Raw genomic sequence first — 18,377 nt, 5'->3', positions numbered from 1 at the left:
CTCCTTCTCACTCCCAGACAGTGTCAGTTAGCGGCAGGCACTATTAGTCATGCTAAACCGTCGACATGCTAGCTCATTAGCATAGAAGTGAACCTGGCTCCAGTCAGATTATTACAAACACAGCACGGCTGCTCCGCCCCATTACTGTCAATCACAGCTCATACCAGAGCCATGCAATACACTCACCTCTTTCATCTTCTTCACTTGTTGTTACATCACGGCTAAGCCCATGAGAGTCATGCTGTCATGCTGCTACAGCACCAGATGGGAGACGCGAGGACATCCATAATGTGGCTACATGTGTTTAAATAAAGTTCCACAAAGTTACGCCCCATAACTATTGGAGTCTGTAGTCAGAGCCTGTAAAAGTCACTGGCGGTTGGCATTGGCACTGGCCACTGGATCTATGGGGCTTATTACAGCCGTTTATTGGGCCAGACAGGAGTGGAGCAGGCAGCCTTGGTGCTCGGTGGCAGCCCCATCAATATCAACTGACGCACACATACACACAGGTAATATCCCACCAAGACGGGGCAAAGGGTGGAAAACGTCAAGAAACAAAAGTTTCCATTTGTGTGTTTTCTTACCCCCCTCTAGCTCACTGAACCCCCCTCCCCCCACAAAAAAAAAGAAAGAAATTTAGATCCATGATCAAAAAACATTTCCAGAACAATAGGAGAGGGGGATTCTGAGCGATTCTTGTTTATCCTCAGAAACCAGGTTGGGTTCCATGTTAACGCAACAGCATTAGGAGGCGATTAAACTTTGTATAAATAACCTAGAAAAAAGACATATACAGATTTAGCAACATGATTCGGATGGATACATGATGAAAGCTGGTTGGCCTGTGTCGGCTTTGACAAACAGATGATGTTATGGACTAACAGCAGGGGAGACAAAGAACTTGGAACCTGAACACGAGATGTTGAGAGATGAACGGGATGTTGTCTACTACAGCCCCAAACACTGTGTAAGCCCTGACAGACAGCTGTCTGACTTTTATCTCTGTCATTCTAACCTCATTCCCCCACTCCCATATGAGACCGTCGCCTGCCTCAACCGCACAACACTCCCTCCCCCCATATCAATCTCCTCTTTCTTCATCCCTTCCTCTTCCTCTCCCTCCTCCCTTTTAGTCCTTCCTCCAACAGGCCTGCCAGACGATGTATTGTTCTGTCGCTGTGATCCTTTAATGCCATCCAATCGAGCGGGGGAATATCTTGAGGGGATTTGGCCTCGGATGATTTGGGAGCTTTAAATACTGCCGTGGGATTTGCATCAGATTCAGAGATCCCAACTCAGAGCCGATGGTCGGAGGCCTTCTCTTAAACCCGTGGATCTGGGGAACTCGGACGAGCCAGGACCTGTAATTCATACCTAGAGCCCACTGGGATGTAACCCCAGACCTGAGCCCTGACAGCCCAGCTAACCCAGGCCTGGCTAGCCGTTTAGATGAGATATTGGTGAAAAGCTATACGATTCAGGGTGCAACCCCATCTTCCATCCACAAAGCGGTGTTTTACTCTCTGTTATGGTAAGAGCCAGAATTGCAATTCTGTCAGGGAGCCCTCAAATACAACTCTCTCTGTGCTGATGGATCAAATGTGATCACAGAAGACTATATGTGGAACAATCTGTGTGTGGTTCTCCACAGGGCAGAGACAGATCGGTGCTTTCATCGTGATCCTGCGGCTGGCAAACAGGTGGTTAGCTATTAGGGTCAGGACACTACAGGGCTCTGACACAAGGATGGACTTATACACAGACGGCCATTAGTCATGGACAGGGCTAAGAGAAGTTAGGAAGTCGTGAACAGGAGGAAATCCCAGTCAAAAAGAGGCCATTTTGAAGACTAAATAAAAAAGACAGGCAGCTTGTTGAGGGAGGTGTTAATGTTGCTAAATTGCCTTTTTTTGTATTACAACAACACTTAAGAGTGTTGTTGTAATACAAAGTAGAGTAACTGAATGCCTTTGCTAAAATGAATAGTTTCGTTTTTTTGCTGGTGAGCTGTGTTGTACTGAACACGACTCAGGTTCCACATAAAGAAGCAGTCAATGATATGTAAAAGATCTAAGAAAAGATAAGAGATTCAAGTATCACTATTGACAACGAGCGAGAGAGAGAGAGCATTGTAGTAGGGAGAGTGTGTAAAAGAAACTCTGTACAAATGTAACCAATTTTGTTACATTTGTACACTCTCAGAGTTAAGTGAACACTGAGGATTTTACTGTGTTAAGACCGTAGGAGGAGGAAAAGAAAGAAAGAAAGAAATCAAGAAAGAAAGTGGGCAGAGTGGACTAGTTGGAGCGAGAGAGTGGAGTTGGTTTTTGAAGTGACTGAAGTCATACTTGGCAGAGTGAAGCAGCATCATCACAGCCTAGGAGATGAATGTGACGGGCTGCCTTTGGGCTCTCTGAATGCAGAGCTCCACACAATCCTATTTCCCTCCCTGAGCGCTGCGACACACAGTGGCAGAGATGAAAGCTGTGTGTGTGTGTGTGTGTGTGTGTGTGTGTGTGTGTGTGTGTGTGTACTGGTATCCCCAGGGCACTTCCCAGATGTCAGACCCTGGCCAAAGTTGGACCCTTGGGGATGCCCAGAACCGTCTGTGGGTGGACGATGGATAATGTGCACTGTATGGAGTTTGTGTGTGTGTGTGTGTGTGTGTGTGTGTGTGTGAGTGAGAGAGAGAGAGAGAGAGAAACAGAATGAGCATGAGACTATATTGGCAGTAGACTTGAAGGGGGGCAGCGCCCTAAGTGCACTCCCCACTTCACACACACCCACACAAACACGTGCACGTACAGTACACACAATACACACATTACTACATTTCCTTGCCCTCACTATAAAGGGATTAAGGGGACCTTCAAAGAGAGGCAGAGAGATTGGCTAGGAGCCTGCAGGGCCCCGCTCCCCTCCTCTGGAGGACCAGGGCAGATTAAAGCTGCCTAGGCCTCTCAGCTTGCCTCTGCCTACCCCAGACTGGGCCAGGATGCCCAGAGACCCCCCCTGGAGAAACCGAGCACAACCAGGTGGATTAGGAAAGAGGTTATTTTATAATGGGGGTAGGGACCTGGGTGAGCAGAGACTCAGGTAGAGTTGTCACACACACACGCACACACAAACACACACACACACACACACACACACACACACACGCAAAAGAGAAGCTAAATTAACAGGACAGCACTAGTGGGGCTATTTTCTAAGCGGTTGGAGGGTGTAGGGACACATGGTGGAAGAAAGGCAACGTCACTTGGGAACCAAGTTGCCTTTAGAACCTAAATGAGTGGAGGAAGGACAAGAAACAGAACCGAGGCCTCTTGGCACAAAGGCTAGAAGGAGATGGATTAGCAACCGTGCTAGCTAGAGAGAAAGAGAGAGAGAGACAGACAGAGACAGAGAGAGAGAGAGAGGGGAGTGAACCAAATGCACGGTTGATTAAAAAGCAGAGGTTTGGTTAAGTGACATGGGATGCAGAGTTTCAAAAGTTGATCGGGGGGTTGTCGGGAGTCAGGACTTTGAACTGCAATGAATCATCAGAGACAATGAGAGGCATTTAAGTCTTGAATCATTCCCACTAGTCTAGCCTGCTGCTGTCCAGGGGTGGTCAGAGAGCAATGGAAAGAGTGAGGGAAGGTGAAGATGAAAGATGCCACCCAGTGCCGTTGTTATTGCAATAACAGTGTTTTATTTTTTCCTGGCTTTGCGGTTTTCCTCTCTTCCACTGGTGCACTGTAAAATCTGTGATTTAACACTCAAGTGTAAAAATCGACCGTAGAGTTAAATTAACACTTAGTGTAACTTGGTTCCATGAGCTGAGATGCCGATGATGTAGTAGTAGGTAACAGCAGACTGGGAGTGGAAATGAACCACTTTCAACTGGTGTCACTATTTTGGCCATGCAACATTTTTCAAAATGTGAGAAAATAGTAGCTCTACAAGCTCACAACATGTCACAACGCATTTTGAGATTGTAGATCAGCTATTTCCACTTTTTTGTTTTTAAGTAGGGCAGTTCTCGGGACCATTTCCATGTGGCACAAATACACACTGACACACATTTTTGGAAACGTGACACAAGTCCAACTGGTGAGACTTCGACTCATGAGGTCTCGTATATCTCCAAAAGATGAGCTCACACTCACGTTTACTCAAATTTCTTCCAGAGTCATTACACTCCAATAGACTAGTTAAAAAAATAAAAAATAAATAACAGCCGTGCGACCATGTTCCTCGAGGGGGCATGTTAACTACATGAACCCCAGCATCCCTATTCTGGGGCATTCAGCAAAAATAGCAGATCTACAAGCTCACAATCGGGAAAATAATTTGGTATAGGTGGAAAAAAAGGAGTGGACCCTGGCGGACCCTGGTCAGCTAAGCATGTAGGGTTTAAGCTAAATCACTGTGCTAATTATGTGTTGGCATGACCATTACCCTTTTCTTTAAAAACAGCGCACTAGGCATCAGGTGTGACAGCGGAGACGGTGAGATCGTGACTTTACATGTGTTTGTTTTCCCCACATGCCCATCAGGGAAGAGCATCTCCAGGTTTTCTCCTGGCATGTGTACCTTGGGAGGGGTTTGGCTGTGCCTCTGGGTTCCAGAAATGTCTTTCCAAAAACTCTCTTGCACACAGTGTGTGGAAGCCTGCCTCGCTGTCAGCGGTAGGGCGAGGGGATTAGTGTGTGTGAGAGAGAAAGAGAGAGCGAGCGCAAGAGGGGGGAGACCAGGGAAGGGGGGCCAGGCCTTGGGCAGACTGCTTCCCACCGGGAGTACCTCCTCTTGAGGTCAGAGCCACCTGTCTGCCCCCTGGGAGAGCACGAGAGCCGGAAGATAAAGAGAGGGATGGACAGATGGAGACTGGGAGGAGGGTGACGGCAGGGGAAGGAAGCTCAGAGCTGAGACCAAATGGAACCGGCATCGAAACCAAAACCTCCGAGGCAGGGCCTGGCACACGGTAAGACATGTACTGCCATTATGTGTTCCACAACTAAATACATAAAGATGTTAAGTGTGCCGCTTGTAAATCATTAACACTTTCTTAGAAGAAGAGAATGGAGGCTATTTTTTAGGATGTCAACATGATTTATGAGGACGAGGCTCCTTTTTTTTTTTCACAAAGACGTCAGTAGCATCAACGCAGACACTCCTGTCTTGCGTGACCGACACGGTCGCGGCAGACAGCTCAAGTGATGTGTTTTCTAATCCATGTGTTGGTAACAGGAGCTGAAGGCCTTCAAAGCCCACCGCGGATACATTTGAATGGAGGAGCGAGACGGAAAACAATCCCCAAGAATAACGAGGCAAACCAAGAGTGAGGCAGAGAGAGAAAACGGGAGAGAGAGAGAAGAGAGAGGAGAGAGGAGAGAGGAGAGAGAGAAGACAGAGAGAGAGAAGACAGAGAGATGGGACGGATGACAGAGAGCGAGGGAGCAAACGCCAGTGGAAGGCGTGAATGTTCCTGTTCGCCTGGTGAGATAAACGCCATTAAAATGAGGCACGGCAAACACAAACAACAAAGGGACGTCTGTCGTTATAAATTATGCATCTGTGTTGTAGAAACCTTATACTGGCACCACTGTGAACATGACAAATGGCAGCATAGCATCGGAAAATATATGTTTCTCTCTCCTCTGTCTTTATGATTCACCGTCTGAGAGAGTAGCCCCAATTAAGGAGTGAGAAAGAAAGAATGGGATTTTTGGGGGATGAGTAGAGAAAGGAGGAAGTAAACAATACATGCATAAAAACATAAGACAACCTGGTGTCCTAACGTACATCACAGAAGGGATCTGAGATGGCAATAATCACTCTCTCGTTAGCAGAAATTAATCTCTCTCTGCCTTCAACTCCTTCAACCTTCTCCCTCCTAGATGGAAAGCTCACACAGGGAAAATGTGTTTCTTCAATAGTTTGCCAATCACTGTATGCGTTCGTCACTGTGTGTGTGTGTGTGTGTGTGTGTGTGTGTGTGTGTGTGTGTGTGTGTGTGTGTGTGTGTGTGTGTGTGTGTGTGTGTGTGTGTGTGTGTGTGTGTGTGTGTGTGTGTGTGTGTACCAGTGTGCATGTTTAGGTTTTTTTTCTTCCCAGGCATTCTGTGCTGGCATGATGAGATGCCAGACAGGGCCGTGCCTGAGCCTGCTTCCAGCCAGGCTGCTATTTGAAGCTACTGCCACTGTGCTACGGATGATGGCTCAGTCTGAGGAGAAAGGGGCTCCTTTATTGTTATTTTGGTTTGTGCTTGTGGTATATTTAGAGAGAAGAAGAGCTTTCACTCCATTTAGAATAACCTTCCTGATCATCTATGCAATTGGACGGGGGGCTGAGATGCCACAAGTATCAGCGGTTAAGGTAAAATGGATAACGGTGGTTGTGTGAGCGCACATTGCACGAGAGAGGAAAAGGCTAATTTAATTGGATAATGTGTGTGTGTCGGTTTTCCATGTGTGGAAACCAACTGACACAAGCAATCGCCGTCCCTTACTGCGTGCTAGCCAGTCACCTGGTGCGTGTCCGTGATTGCTATTGACAGACGCGTCGGAAACGCTGGGTCCGTTTCCTGCAGGTGAAAACGGAAAGCGGTCAATTTCAATTCCTCGTATCACTTGGTGGTTCATTAATCAGTTGGGGGTTTCATACTTCACAAGGAATCAGGAGAGAGGTGGTCTTTGCCCTGCTCTCCTCTCACGGCATTGGGCCTGTTGTGTCAGAGCACTGCAGAGTATCTGTCTGGGTCACATGGGTGTGGCACGTAATGGGGCAGACGGGCAGGACCAATAAGTGGAGAGAGTGATACGATGAAGACATGAGTGGAGAATATGAAGGAGACGGGAGTGGAAGGGAGAGATGGGTCAAAGGTTAGTCTCTCCCCAGGCCCCCGCCACTAGAACAGCCTCTTGCTGATGGCTGCATTAGACCTGCACAAGAGACGAGTAACACATATACACGCACACATGCGCGCACACCCAAACACACCACCGAGAGCAGGAGGAGGAGGAGTGCGGAGAGATGCAGCCGTGGCGACTCAAGCATAGGTCACAAAGTCAAGGAACCCAATTAAAAAGATGATTAACATTCATGCGGGAGACGGGGTGTCTACGTGAAGGTGGGATGGGCTTGTAAGGCACGCACATACACACACACACACACAGTGAGTGAGCGAGTGCTGCACTGCGATCTGGACCGTTCTAACTGCGGCGTCCAGGGAGGTGGGAGATCAGCAGGTTAATATGATCCAATACTGCCGCTTCATTAGCCTGATGAAGGTACTAACAGCCCAGAGGGGAGAGAGAGAGGGGACGTGGCAGAGACCCACCAGGTGGACTACAAACATCTACCCAACGCCTGAAAAGCTTCCGAGTTGCATGGCTGAGTTACCTGGTAATGATACTAGCTGGATGCTTCCGTAAGTCCAATTGGTTGGATGTTACAGTGTGTTTCATCAAGGACACAGGAATGCATTCCACTGACATCAAATCGGCTTCAAGGCAGCAGCCCTTGCAGTTTTTCTGCTGCAGGAAACAATAACATTTAGCCTGTTAACCTGGAAGCTGGGAGCTGTTAAACTGGGAAAGTTGATCATTTAAGTGGTCATTTGTGAAATGTCTGCACTGTAGAGAAAACAGCAGCGGCACACTACCACAGAGCAGTGCTTATGCTCTACCAAAGAGCAGCGCTTGCTCCTTGACTATAGTGCTGTTTTCCAACTGCCTTGCATATGGGCACGCCTGCAGTGGTAGTATAAAAATATCCATTAAACTTTAGTAGAATCAATCAGACTTCTATAAGAAAAGCCAGTTCTTGTCCTTACAGACTTGGCTGGATCCCAAGCACTGGCGGAGGATGAGAGGAGGGAGTGGATCAAGAGTAAATAAGAGGAGAATGGTAGCGCTAGGTAGGCCTAACAGAGAGTAAACATCATTAATTGGAGAGGCACACATGGATGGATGCGGCCAGATGGCGTTTTGTACTCATTTGTCATACACTGCTGACAGGGAGAGAAGAGAGGAAGAGAAAAGAGGAATGGGGAGAGGGAAACATTGTGTGTGTGTGTGTGTGTGTGTGTGTGTGTGTGTGTGTGTGTGTGTGTGTGAGGGGGGGGTGAGGCGTTTATTGATTGCAGAGTCTACAGAACACTGCTACCAAAAACAGACTAAATCTAGTTCTCCTTGTTCTGCATCCTCTGTGTGTGTGCATGTGCGTGTGTGCATGTGTGTATATAAATATATAAAATTGTCCCTGTGAGTCTGTTCCTTCCTGTTTGTGCATGTTTTTGTCTGCACTGCTACTCTGCCAAACTGGGTGAGAACTGGCGTGCACCGACACTACACCCCACAGATCACCAAACCTGGCAACCATTATGGCCCATCTGTCTGCCGAATGCACGCCATCTATGCCCTACCACCGCAGCGGTCAGAGAGAGAGCGAGAGCGAGAGCGAGCGAGCGAGCGAGAGAGAGAGATACATGGGGTCTGGCCTTAAAAAGGAGGATGGCGGTTGAACAGAACATGGCAACCGATGGTAGCCCATGCAGACTGGCTGTGGGTGTATAATACACCCACCTCTGAGATGCCGATACAGGAAAATGAAAAATTAGCGAACGTCCTACCCAATGTGAAATAGAATTACAAAGCCCTTCTATTTTCATCACATGTAAACAATTTGCTTGAGACAGAACGAGAGATACAGAGAGATAAGACAGACAGAGAGAGCAAGAGAGCGAGAGAATACAAAGTCCATGCCATGTAGTAAAATGGAGAGTAGTGCTGGAGGCTGCTGGTCTGTTCAAGCTGCTACCTCAGCTCACTTTGTTCCCGGCAAGGACAGGCCAATTCAGGGAGACGTGCTCCCAGTTCTGTAGGGCCAGAGTGCTCCTTCTCTAACCAGCTCCTCCTGTCTTTTACTCTGAGAGCTGGTGTCCTTATGATGATGGTTCTTCAGGGTTTTTGGATATAGGCCGAGAGAGAGAGAGAACGCGACAGAGCAGCATGTCATAGATTCTAGGCCAGCCAACTACCCATTATGTTGGTACCTGGAAGTGAGCGCCGGCACTGTTGTTAAGACAAAACATTACGATGACCAAAAAAAAGAAAGGCACGGCAGCTCAGTGTTCCCACACACGACGATTAGGGTGTGTGGGCCCTGGTCTCTAAGCAAAATCATAAACAAGCAGAAGAACCAAAACACATAAACATGGTGAGCTGGCAAGTCGCTCCTGTGAACTTCCTCTCGAAACTAAAGATTAACTACTGTACAAAGAGTAGAAATTCTAACCTGACAGGATAATCAGACGAGAGACAAGACTGCGATGTTCAAACAAATATTCAAAACTTATTTTCCCAGAAGAATACTTCTGCAAAAAACAAATCTGCACGATGTTAGTCTATTTGACTTCTACAATCTTTTGTCATCACCGCATCTCTCACTCCGTCCCTGCATACATTGTCACTTCCAAGTCCTCATCAACTCCACAGATCAGTTGATCGCAATTTCTACTGCCAAGCTTCTCTCCAGTGTACTGTACATAGGCAAGTTTGCTTATTACGCACCAGTATATGACCTTGCCTTCAGCAGCCAGCGCGGCAGGGGCTCTTTGTTCAACAGCAAAGAAAGTACATGGTTTACAAATGAAAGGTAAAGTTAACTATAGCGGTGTTATAATCTGCAATGGAGAAAAGAAGGAAACACTACAGGTTGCTCGAGGACAGGATTTGTGGCTATAGTGGGTCTCTGTGTCTGACTGTATCTCCTGCCATTTTCCTGGAAGCCAATTAAATAGCACAGCAGTGACCTGAGGGGACAAATGAGGATTTATTATATCCATAACAACGTCCAGCGTGAGCACACACACACCTGCCAATCAAACACATACACACACACACACAGGAAGTGATGTGTGTGCATACACACAAATCTATCCACATGTGCGCTTACACACAGATGCACATATGCACGCGCCGACAAGCATGCGCATGGTGTCACCTTGGGTCGTGCTGTCACATCTGCCAAAGCCTTCCCTGCAGAGAGAGAGGATCAGTCACAGATCTAAATAAGCTGTCCCACCGAGCCATCACACCACTATGCGTCACCTAGCCGTCATACCCGAGTTACCATTCAATGCAGACCGAAAGAGCCATCCTCTGTCGGCAACACATTCAAATACTTAGTGTTAATTTAACTCTGAAGAGAGCACAAATGTAACCAAATGGGCTCATAAGGGGTTGTTAGATTTACCCGTACGTGCAGTGGCGGTTAAATAGGGAAAGCCATTTATCAGTTGTTTTTCTTCTAGAAATTTGAAAAGCTAATTAATGAACTGGATTAAATTCTGACCCCCCCCCCCTCCCCATTACACACACACACACACACACACACACACACACACACGTCCTCCATCTCCCACTCTTCTCCAGCTCTGTGTAGAATGTTCCACGCATTAGGTACTGGATTCAATTAGCGACAGCGTTTAGATGCATCTCCCCGGGCTATGGTGAACCACGTGTTGTTCACACGTGTTGTCATGTTGTGTGCCACCGTGATAATCCTACACTCTGGTTTGGCATTTCAATGTGTCTTGCATGTGCAATCCAAAGCCAGGGAGAGACCGTCCTGATCTGAGCTGCGTGGTCGCATGGCGCCCTGGCGTGCGTGATGCTGTTTGGCGGGCCACATCTCGATAAAGCGCAACAGAATCTCTCGCTGTACCCCAGCCAAGATTGTATTTGACAAGGAGAAAAATAATTCTGTAGAGATTATCAACAAGCCCAGCAACATAATTCAGATGGATTCTGATTTAAGCCTTTATCTAATTACACAAAGTCCATTGAGAGCCTGATCGCATTTATAATTTCAACTTCATTCTGATGTACTGTACAGACAGACATACAGTACACATCACAGCAGAGTCATTCACCGTCAAACGAGATGAAACTTCAGGCCAATTGCTATTCTTGTCCAGGCCTTCTAAGGACAGGAAAGGGAAGTGAAGCAGGCCTATCAGAGTGGAGTAGGAGTTTGGGCACACATCTCTGCAGGATTCCGGTTAGAGGTTACATGGAGTGCAGTGGGCTGTGCTGCAGGCTCTGTCTTATTAACCATGGAGACAACAGGAGGGATGGGCGAAGGGTCATAGTCTGTGCGTGCGCGCATGCACGTTGTAGTGTGCATGCGAGTGTGCTAACTGTGTGTGCAAGTGATGGATCAGTGGAATAAATCCACACTTGAAAGAGCAGCTCAATCAAGCTCTCTCACCCATCTCTCTCTCTCTCCATCCCTCCCTCTCTCATCCTGCAGATTTTTCCCCTGCTCCCGGTTTACAGAGAGTTTAAGAGTTCACGGGACTGGGGAGCAAACGAGTGCTACCAGGGGTGAAGGGGAACTGCTGAACCCTCGCCACTTCCCATCAGCACCCTCTACCAGGCTGCCAATCAATCTCAGGGCCTCTAGGGGTTGGGGAGCTGCCAATAAGAGGCCAAGGCACCTGAGTCAATGTTCATCCTACTAACATACATTACATACAGTACATACATTCCTACATAAATACAGCAGATGACAACTACACAAGGGACCAAAAGCATTTTAAATCACATTATGAGCTCACATATTTCATTTACAATGTTTCACTATTAGGTCATTTTAAAAAGATAATCATGAATTAAGTCGATACACTTTTCTTTACTAGCAGTTTTCAATGGCAGAGCAATATAAGAACATAAGAAAGCATCTCTGCATCACTCATTGTTTCTCTGTTTCAGGGTTACATGCAGCCATTCCCGCTTCAGTGACAAGTTAAGCTCGTCTTTTCTTGAAAAATAATTAAAAAAAAAGCGTGACCCCATTTTGTTCCCTGTGCGATTCAATAAAGGCAATTTCATGCTGCCAAACGTGGAGAAGATGCCCTTCATTAGTACGGCATATAGCAAGACTGGAGATTGCCGTGGCTCACGTCCATAGCTTAATCCAATTTATTTTAGCATGATAAAGGGCATTACTGCCAGCCAGCCCTGATGCCCACCCACACACATACAGTATAAAACACAAACACACACAGGCACGTGCTCGCACACATGCATATATACAGTACATAAACACACACTTAATGGTGAAGACACCACTAGAGGAGAACACAATGCCCTTGGCGCTCATTCGGTAAAACGGCACCACGACTTTCTTAAAACAGAGGACTGTTGGAGTTTAAGACTTCAGCAGAAATAACCGCCCAGTCACTGACAAATTACTTGGCATGCACATGACAATTATATAGGCCAAAAACTAGGCCAATGTCTATGTAATTCTAATAATGTGCATTAAAGGCACAGTCCTTAACACAAACAGAAAACTGAATTCCAACACGGAAGATTTAATGTCTCTTCTCTTTCTCTACCGGAGCGAAAGGGGCCTTTCCTGACTGACATTTATTTTATAGCTAAATTATAATTATTAATTTTGTTTGCATACAGTACACAGAAGGAGCCTGTAAGTATACGTCAAATTCTATACATGTTTTACTCATATTTGACAAGAAAAACTATGGGAATTTAATGGAAAGATCTTTTCATCATGTTTAAATGAACAAAGATGCATGGAAGAAAAATGGCTTCTCAAGTGCTGCAATGGGTCATTAATTCACTCCATAAAAGTCTTATTTGAATTAAGGGAGTGAACCTGCTTAACTTCAAGATTTCATTAGCAACTAAAAAGGAGATAATGGCCACTACGTGTTTGAAAAATGAAACGGGTAGAGTTTCTCCTTGAGAGATATAGCACTTTATTTAGGAGTCAACGCCAACCCCAAATTGATGGGGCGAGCTGACCAAGCTTAAAGCCAGGGGTCACGCAGACCTTGTGCCTCGCTGTCGGAAGGAAATCACCAGAGCACCCTCAAAACACTTGTCAAAGTGGGGGAAAGTGGAAAAAAATCTGGAAAAGTGGCAATGCTATTTCCGTGGCATTCAGCTCATACTGCCGACTGTGGGCCGCATTGACTAAAAAGAACAGTGAAGGAGGTTTCACTGTGTGTGTGGTAGTGTGTGCACGCATGCAGGTGAGAGACAACTTGTGTTTGTGCGACTGACTCACTCTGCCTCGCTCATCAAAGTGCTGTCGCTTGCAGACACGGCATCATCCTCAAGTTTAGCACATGCATTCAAACACAAGTGAGTGTGTGGATGTCTTCACTGCGCACATGGAGACTGGAGATCAGTGTTACCGTTTCCCCAGTCAGAAACAAAGCAAGTCAATTCTCAGCGAGAGACAGAGAGAGAGAGAGAGATACAACAAGAGACAACTAATCCTAAAACAAGAGGAAATGGATTGAACCACCGTCTCGTGTTGAGGCTAGACTGAAGCCTTGCCAGGCTCTGACAGGGAGGAACCAACAATGCAAGCGATAGAGGCATTTTCTCATCTCTCATGCTTCCATTTCTCAACGAAACCTAAACCTGGGCTGCGTTCACAGCTGCAAAATGAGGAGGAGGAAAAAAAAACAACACTGTTCCAGGCTGTCTGCATTGTTAGCCAGCAACCGTGGTAGTGAGAAATCATTTCAGCTGACGTTTCAAGATTATACCCAACAACAGAACTACCCTGTTGGAAAATACACGTTCTCAGAGACTTTCAGAGACTACTACTACCGGTGTAATGAACATGACTGGAGGCGGCGGGAGCAGATTGCTAGCCGGTCTGGTCTGGCCTGGCCTGGTGTGTCTTGGCACAGGCTGCCCTCGTTTCCGCGGGTCAGCAGATCCCCGGGCCTCGCCACCTGACGGCAGATCTGGAGCCTGCAGCTGTTTGGCCTGCCTGGTCGCCACAGGCAACCGGGACAGACGCCGCGCGTGGCCTTCGAGCCACCGGCAGTCATCTCCGGCAGCACAGAGGGGGGGATCGAGAAGTGAGAGGGGTAGCAGAGGGGACGGGGAAAAAAAGACGCACGCTCGTGCTCAGCATACTGTGTTTTTCCATTGTGGTGGGGGGGTGGGGGATGTATAACCAACGTGGTCTATATACGGAGGTAAACAGGACACTAACAGTAGTGTTGGAGGGCGGTGCCATCTGTGGCGTAGTGGGTAGCAGTAACAGTACTGAGCTCTTTGGCTGAGCAAACATATTAAGGCTTGGAACAGTGACACCGACAGAGCCGCAGCCCTGCAGAATCCAAATCACAACTTGGCGATTATCGTTTGTGTTCTCTGTCCCCCTGCAACACCAACAACGCACGTAGAATGCAGACCTCCATCAGGTCTGTGTGTGTGTGTGTATGTGTGTGTGTGTGTGTATGTGCGTGCGTGTACTCACAGCGGGCACTAGGAGTTTCTTGACTTCCTCCACGGCTCTCCTCATTTTGATCTCGGCTCTGCCCTGCGTGTCTTCCACTGTGATTAGGACATGAAGGTCTTCGTTTAGGTGTTCCCAGTTTGGCTTTCCTCTGTTCTGCTCCTCCTAGAAAGAGATCGAGCGAGGGAGAGAGAGAGAGAGAGAGACACAGTGAGTGGATGTGACAGTGTGGGTGTGTTGGAGAGTCAGTGTAGTAGCATGGCATATCAGAGGGAGTGAAAGCGAGTGGCAGAGACACACACACACACACACACACACACACACGAGGACGATGGGACTCTGAAGAGAAACGGGATGACAGGCGTGGCCCTTTAGTCAGCTATTTAGCTTCAACTTTGAAAGGACACCCTGCTTTAATAGATCCCCTGCTTCAGAGAGATGCAGACGACAGCTCGCCCTACGGCAATTAACATCACAAGGCAAGATGGATGGATGACGGGATCAGAGTGTGAGAGAGATGGAGGGGTGGTTCGCCTCTACTAACTCCTCTACTAAGAATAGTGTATAGATACTGTTCAGGGTGGAGGCACCACTGTGCTGTGCGTGTGTGTGTTTCTTGCACGCGTGAGGGCCTGCGTGTGCCTGCCATCATGTTTGTGTGTGGACAATAGCACGCAGGAGGCAACAATTGAAGAGGGTTTTTTTTTCTTTGCCTTGGTAAAAAAAACGGGGCAGAGCCAAAGCTTGAAGAAGGAGCTATATTGTAGCACTCGCACCCCTTGAAAGGCAGAAAAGAATGAAACCATCACTCCCTGACAGCCTTTCAACCACGTTAAATAGAGAGCCTTTTCAATCCATCCTGATTTGAATTCGGAGGATGAGAGAAGAAGTCATTTTGAGTTTTATTGCCTTCTCCAGGAGCTGTGGTAAAAAGCCCTATTGCACCTGGCTCTTTTGAGAGAAGGTAAAGCGTAGAGGACACACAGAGGCCTATAGAAAGCTTCTAGCTTTTTTTATATATACTATTTTTAAATAGTATGCTCTTCCATTAAGCGTGGCGGGTGTGATGGCCTCGGCCTGTCTGTCCTGGCTGCTTCACTGACGGTAAATGCGTATAGCAGACAGCGAGAGAGCTCTAAAAAGCTTTTGAGGTTGTATCGCGTGTCACGCCACGCTATGAAAGCGAGCGGTTAGGAAAGATAACCCCCACCTCAACCCCCACCTGAGGTAAGGAGTTGAGGTCTAGTTTAATGGCCGACAAAGGTGGCCTAACCTCAGATTCTACTGCGAAACCTGCACTGCGATACAAGAAGAAAGGGATATTAATATGACAGCGTGTTTTCAAACATTTGATTCAAATTACGCTTTGAGAAGCTGATTAGAACAAAAGAAGTGGATCCCGCACACCGTCTCGACCTTGCAACTACAATGTTTTATTCAGATGAGACAACCATCTCAGCATCAAGCAAGGATTGGTGATAGTACAATCACAAAATAACACAGTGGTTGTCAAAGTGGGGTCCAGGGTTCCTTGAGGGGGGTTCCAAATGGACCCATACAGGTCTGTAACTCTGAGAGTGTGCAAATGAAACCATACTTTTTCATTTCATAATGGTGTGCAAAAGGAAACCATGTGAAATAAAATGTTTAAAAAAAAAGAGTTTGAGAGCCACTGAATAACACAATATTTCATTTCACATTGACATAATGTCCCATGCTAAATGAGGTCAGAGTCCCATGCAGTCCAAAACAGAACCAGACCCCCTCAGTTGATGTCATGCCACTTGGCCAGGTTCAACGCTGGTGGAGAGAGACGTGGATTAATTGCCCACGGTGCATTGTGGTGCTCAGCAGGAGGCCTACCTGACACGTTTTTCAATAGGTCAAAACAAATGCCGCGCAAGTGTGTAAGCACACACACCCACACACACACACACACACACACATAAGGTGTTGAGTGCCACCCACCAGCATTCTACTCTGCAGAGAGCAGTTGCCATGGCACTGCTCTTTGCAACACACTCGGTCACACACACACGGAAAAAGTTCAATATTCTTCTCTTGTTTTCCCCTTTTCCACATGGGGGAGTGTGTGTGTGTGTGTGTGTGTGTGTGGGGGGGGGGCTAGTTTCAGCAGCCAGGCCATTATTTCACCATGACTGTTTGCTTATGGCCTATTAAGGGACATGGGGATTGGAAGGTGACTCAGCACAAACTGGAAGGGACGCGGACACAGACATTCAAACAAGGGCTGCCTCTAGAAGTATGGCGTATGGGTCAGAAATACATATTACATATAGACACAGACCCTTCATCATACAGCCCACCACCCAGGGCTGCAGCACTTATCCATTGTGTGTGTGTGTGTGTGTGTGTGTGTGTGTGTGTGTGTGTGTGTGTGTGTGTGTGTGTGTGTGTGTGTGTGTGTGTGTGTGTGTGTGTGTGTGTGTGTGTAAAACCGTGATTTGTCCGGGGCTGTGGGGAAGGTATATGACTGGGAGCAGAGAGAGAGAAGGAAATACATATACGTGAGCATGCACGCCCGTGTGCACACAAACACGCACGTACAGCACTCACATCAGGCTGACTGCCTGTGAACAAGGTCATGGAGTGCCCTCTGAGAGAAAGTGACAGCATGACAAACACGAAGGAGGGAGGGGGAATGGAAAGAGGAGAGAGAGAGAAAGAGGGGGGAGAGAGAGAAAGAGAGAGAGCGAGAGAGAGAGAGAGAGATGAAAGGAATGCTGGCACCCTCTTTGAAGAGCACGCCCAACACCGGCTGACATCCAATGCCAGGGCCATGACCAGATACCAGGGAGTAAATGCTTCTAGGGGAAATCGCCCACATGAATAAAATAACACTGAGATGCTATCCTTCCATTGCCAGTGGTGGAAAGTAATTAAGTACATTTACTCAAGTACTGTACTTTGAGGTATTTTTTTACTTTACTTGAGTGTATTTTCCTTCGACACTTAATACTTTTACACTTTAACTCCACAACATCTCAGAGGCAGGCAGATATTGTACTCCACTAGTTATTATTACAAAACATATTAACCACTTCAGCCCTAATTTCTATTATTATTATACAATACTATTATAGGCTCACAACACGTTGCTTTGTGTAGATGCATTTTCAAAAGATTTGTATACATTTTGAAATCTTATCAAATTGGACATTCTGCATAATGAGTACTTTTGTAGATTTTGAATACAGGACTTTTACTTGTTACAGTAACCATTGTGGTATTGATAAACTTTTACTTAACTAAAAGAATGTGAGTACTTCTCCCACCACTGTCCATTGCACGCGCACACACACACACACACACACACACACACACCCCCCACCTGTTTCAACCCAAGGGCCTTCCAAACCCTCTGTTGGAGCCCAATAAATCCTGAAGTCAAGGCAACGTTCCTAACACAGAAGAGAGGGGGGGGGGGGGGTACGCTCCACATGAAGACAGCGTTACAGAAATAGACGGTGCCATGTGTCATTTTCATTCGATCCCGCCCGTCTCCACCCCCCACTCAGTTGTATAGGAAAAGCCGTGTCAAACCGGGGAAGTTCCACAGGCACTACAGTCGGTCAGCTGCCATCTCATTTGATCTAACGTTGGGGGTGTCTGAGAGTAATCATACTACTATTTAAACCCAGCCATCCCTCTCTCACTTATCCTCACCCTGCCTTTAACCTGGCTTTCAAAGGCCGCTCCGAAAGAGGGAGGGGTGTGTGTGTGTGTGTGTGTGTGTGTGTGTGTGTGTGTGTGTGTGTATGTGTGTTTGTGACTGTGTGGGGAGGGTCTGAGTCTGAAATGCCAGCAGGTCAAAGCAGCCCGCACCGGGGCACTAAAGGACAGACGAGGCCTGAAGGGGACTCACTGAATTAAAATATCAAATGATAGCCATTACAGCCATTTGAAGAACTTGGGTTGCAGTTCTGGCCAGCAAAATCACATGCAAAACAAATCCAGTGAGGTTCCTATATACTGTTTCAAATAATAATGTATCTTCAAGTGTACATCTAAATATGAAATTAGTACCAGAACTTAGCAATGTCACAAATGCACTCCAAGCTGCCCTTTGTGGC

The 18,377-nt window shown here is 47.0% G+C and overlaps 1 protein-coding gene across 4 annotated transcripts in view; it reads right to left on the bottom strand.

The window, feature by feature from the left end:
* Window positions 1-18,377, bottom strand: part of qkia (QKI, KH domain containing, RNA binding a) — a 90,362-nt gene that overhangs the window by 20,148 nt on the left and 51,837 nt on the right. For all 4 annotated transcript variants that reach the window (XM_084044222.1, XM_084044220.1, XM_084044221.1 and 1 more), the window contains exon 4: window positions 14,305-14,448. In XM_084044222.1, the coding sequence (XP_083900348.1) occupies window positions 14,305-14,448 (144 nt within the window). The remainder of the gene's footprint in view (window positions 1-14,304; window positions 14,449-18,377) is intronic.

Source organism: Gymnoscopelus microlampas (assembly GCF_963454915.1).
Source record: "Gymnoscopelus microlampas genome assembly, chromosome: 20".
NCBI lineage: Eukaryota > Metazoa > Chordata > Actinopteri > Myctophiformes > Myctophidae > Gymnoscopelus > Gymnoscopelus microlampas.
Note: the sequence above shows the minus strand (reverse complement) of the source record. Positions and strands in the feature narration are given on the sequence as shown.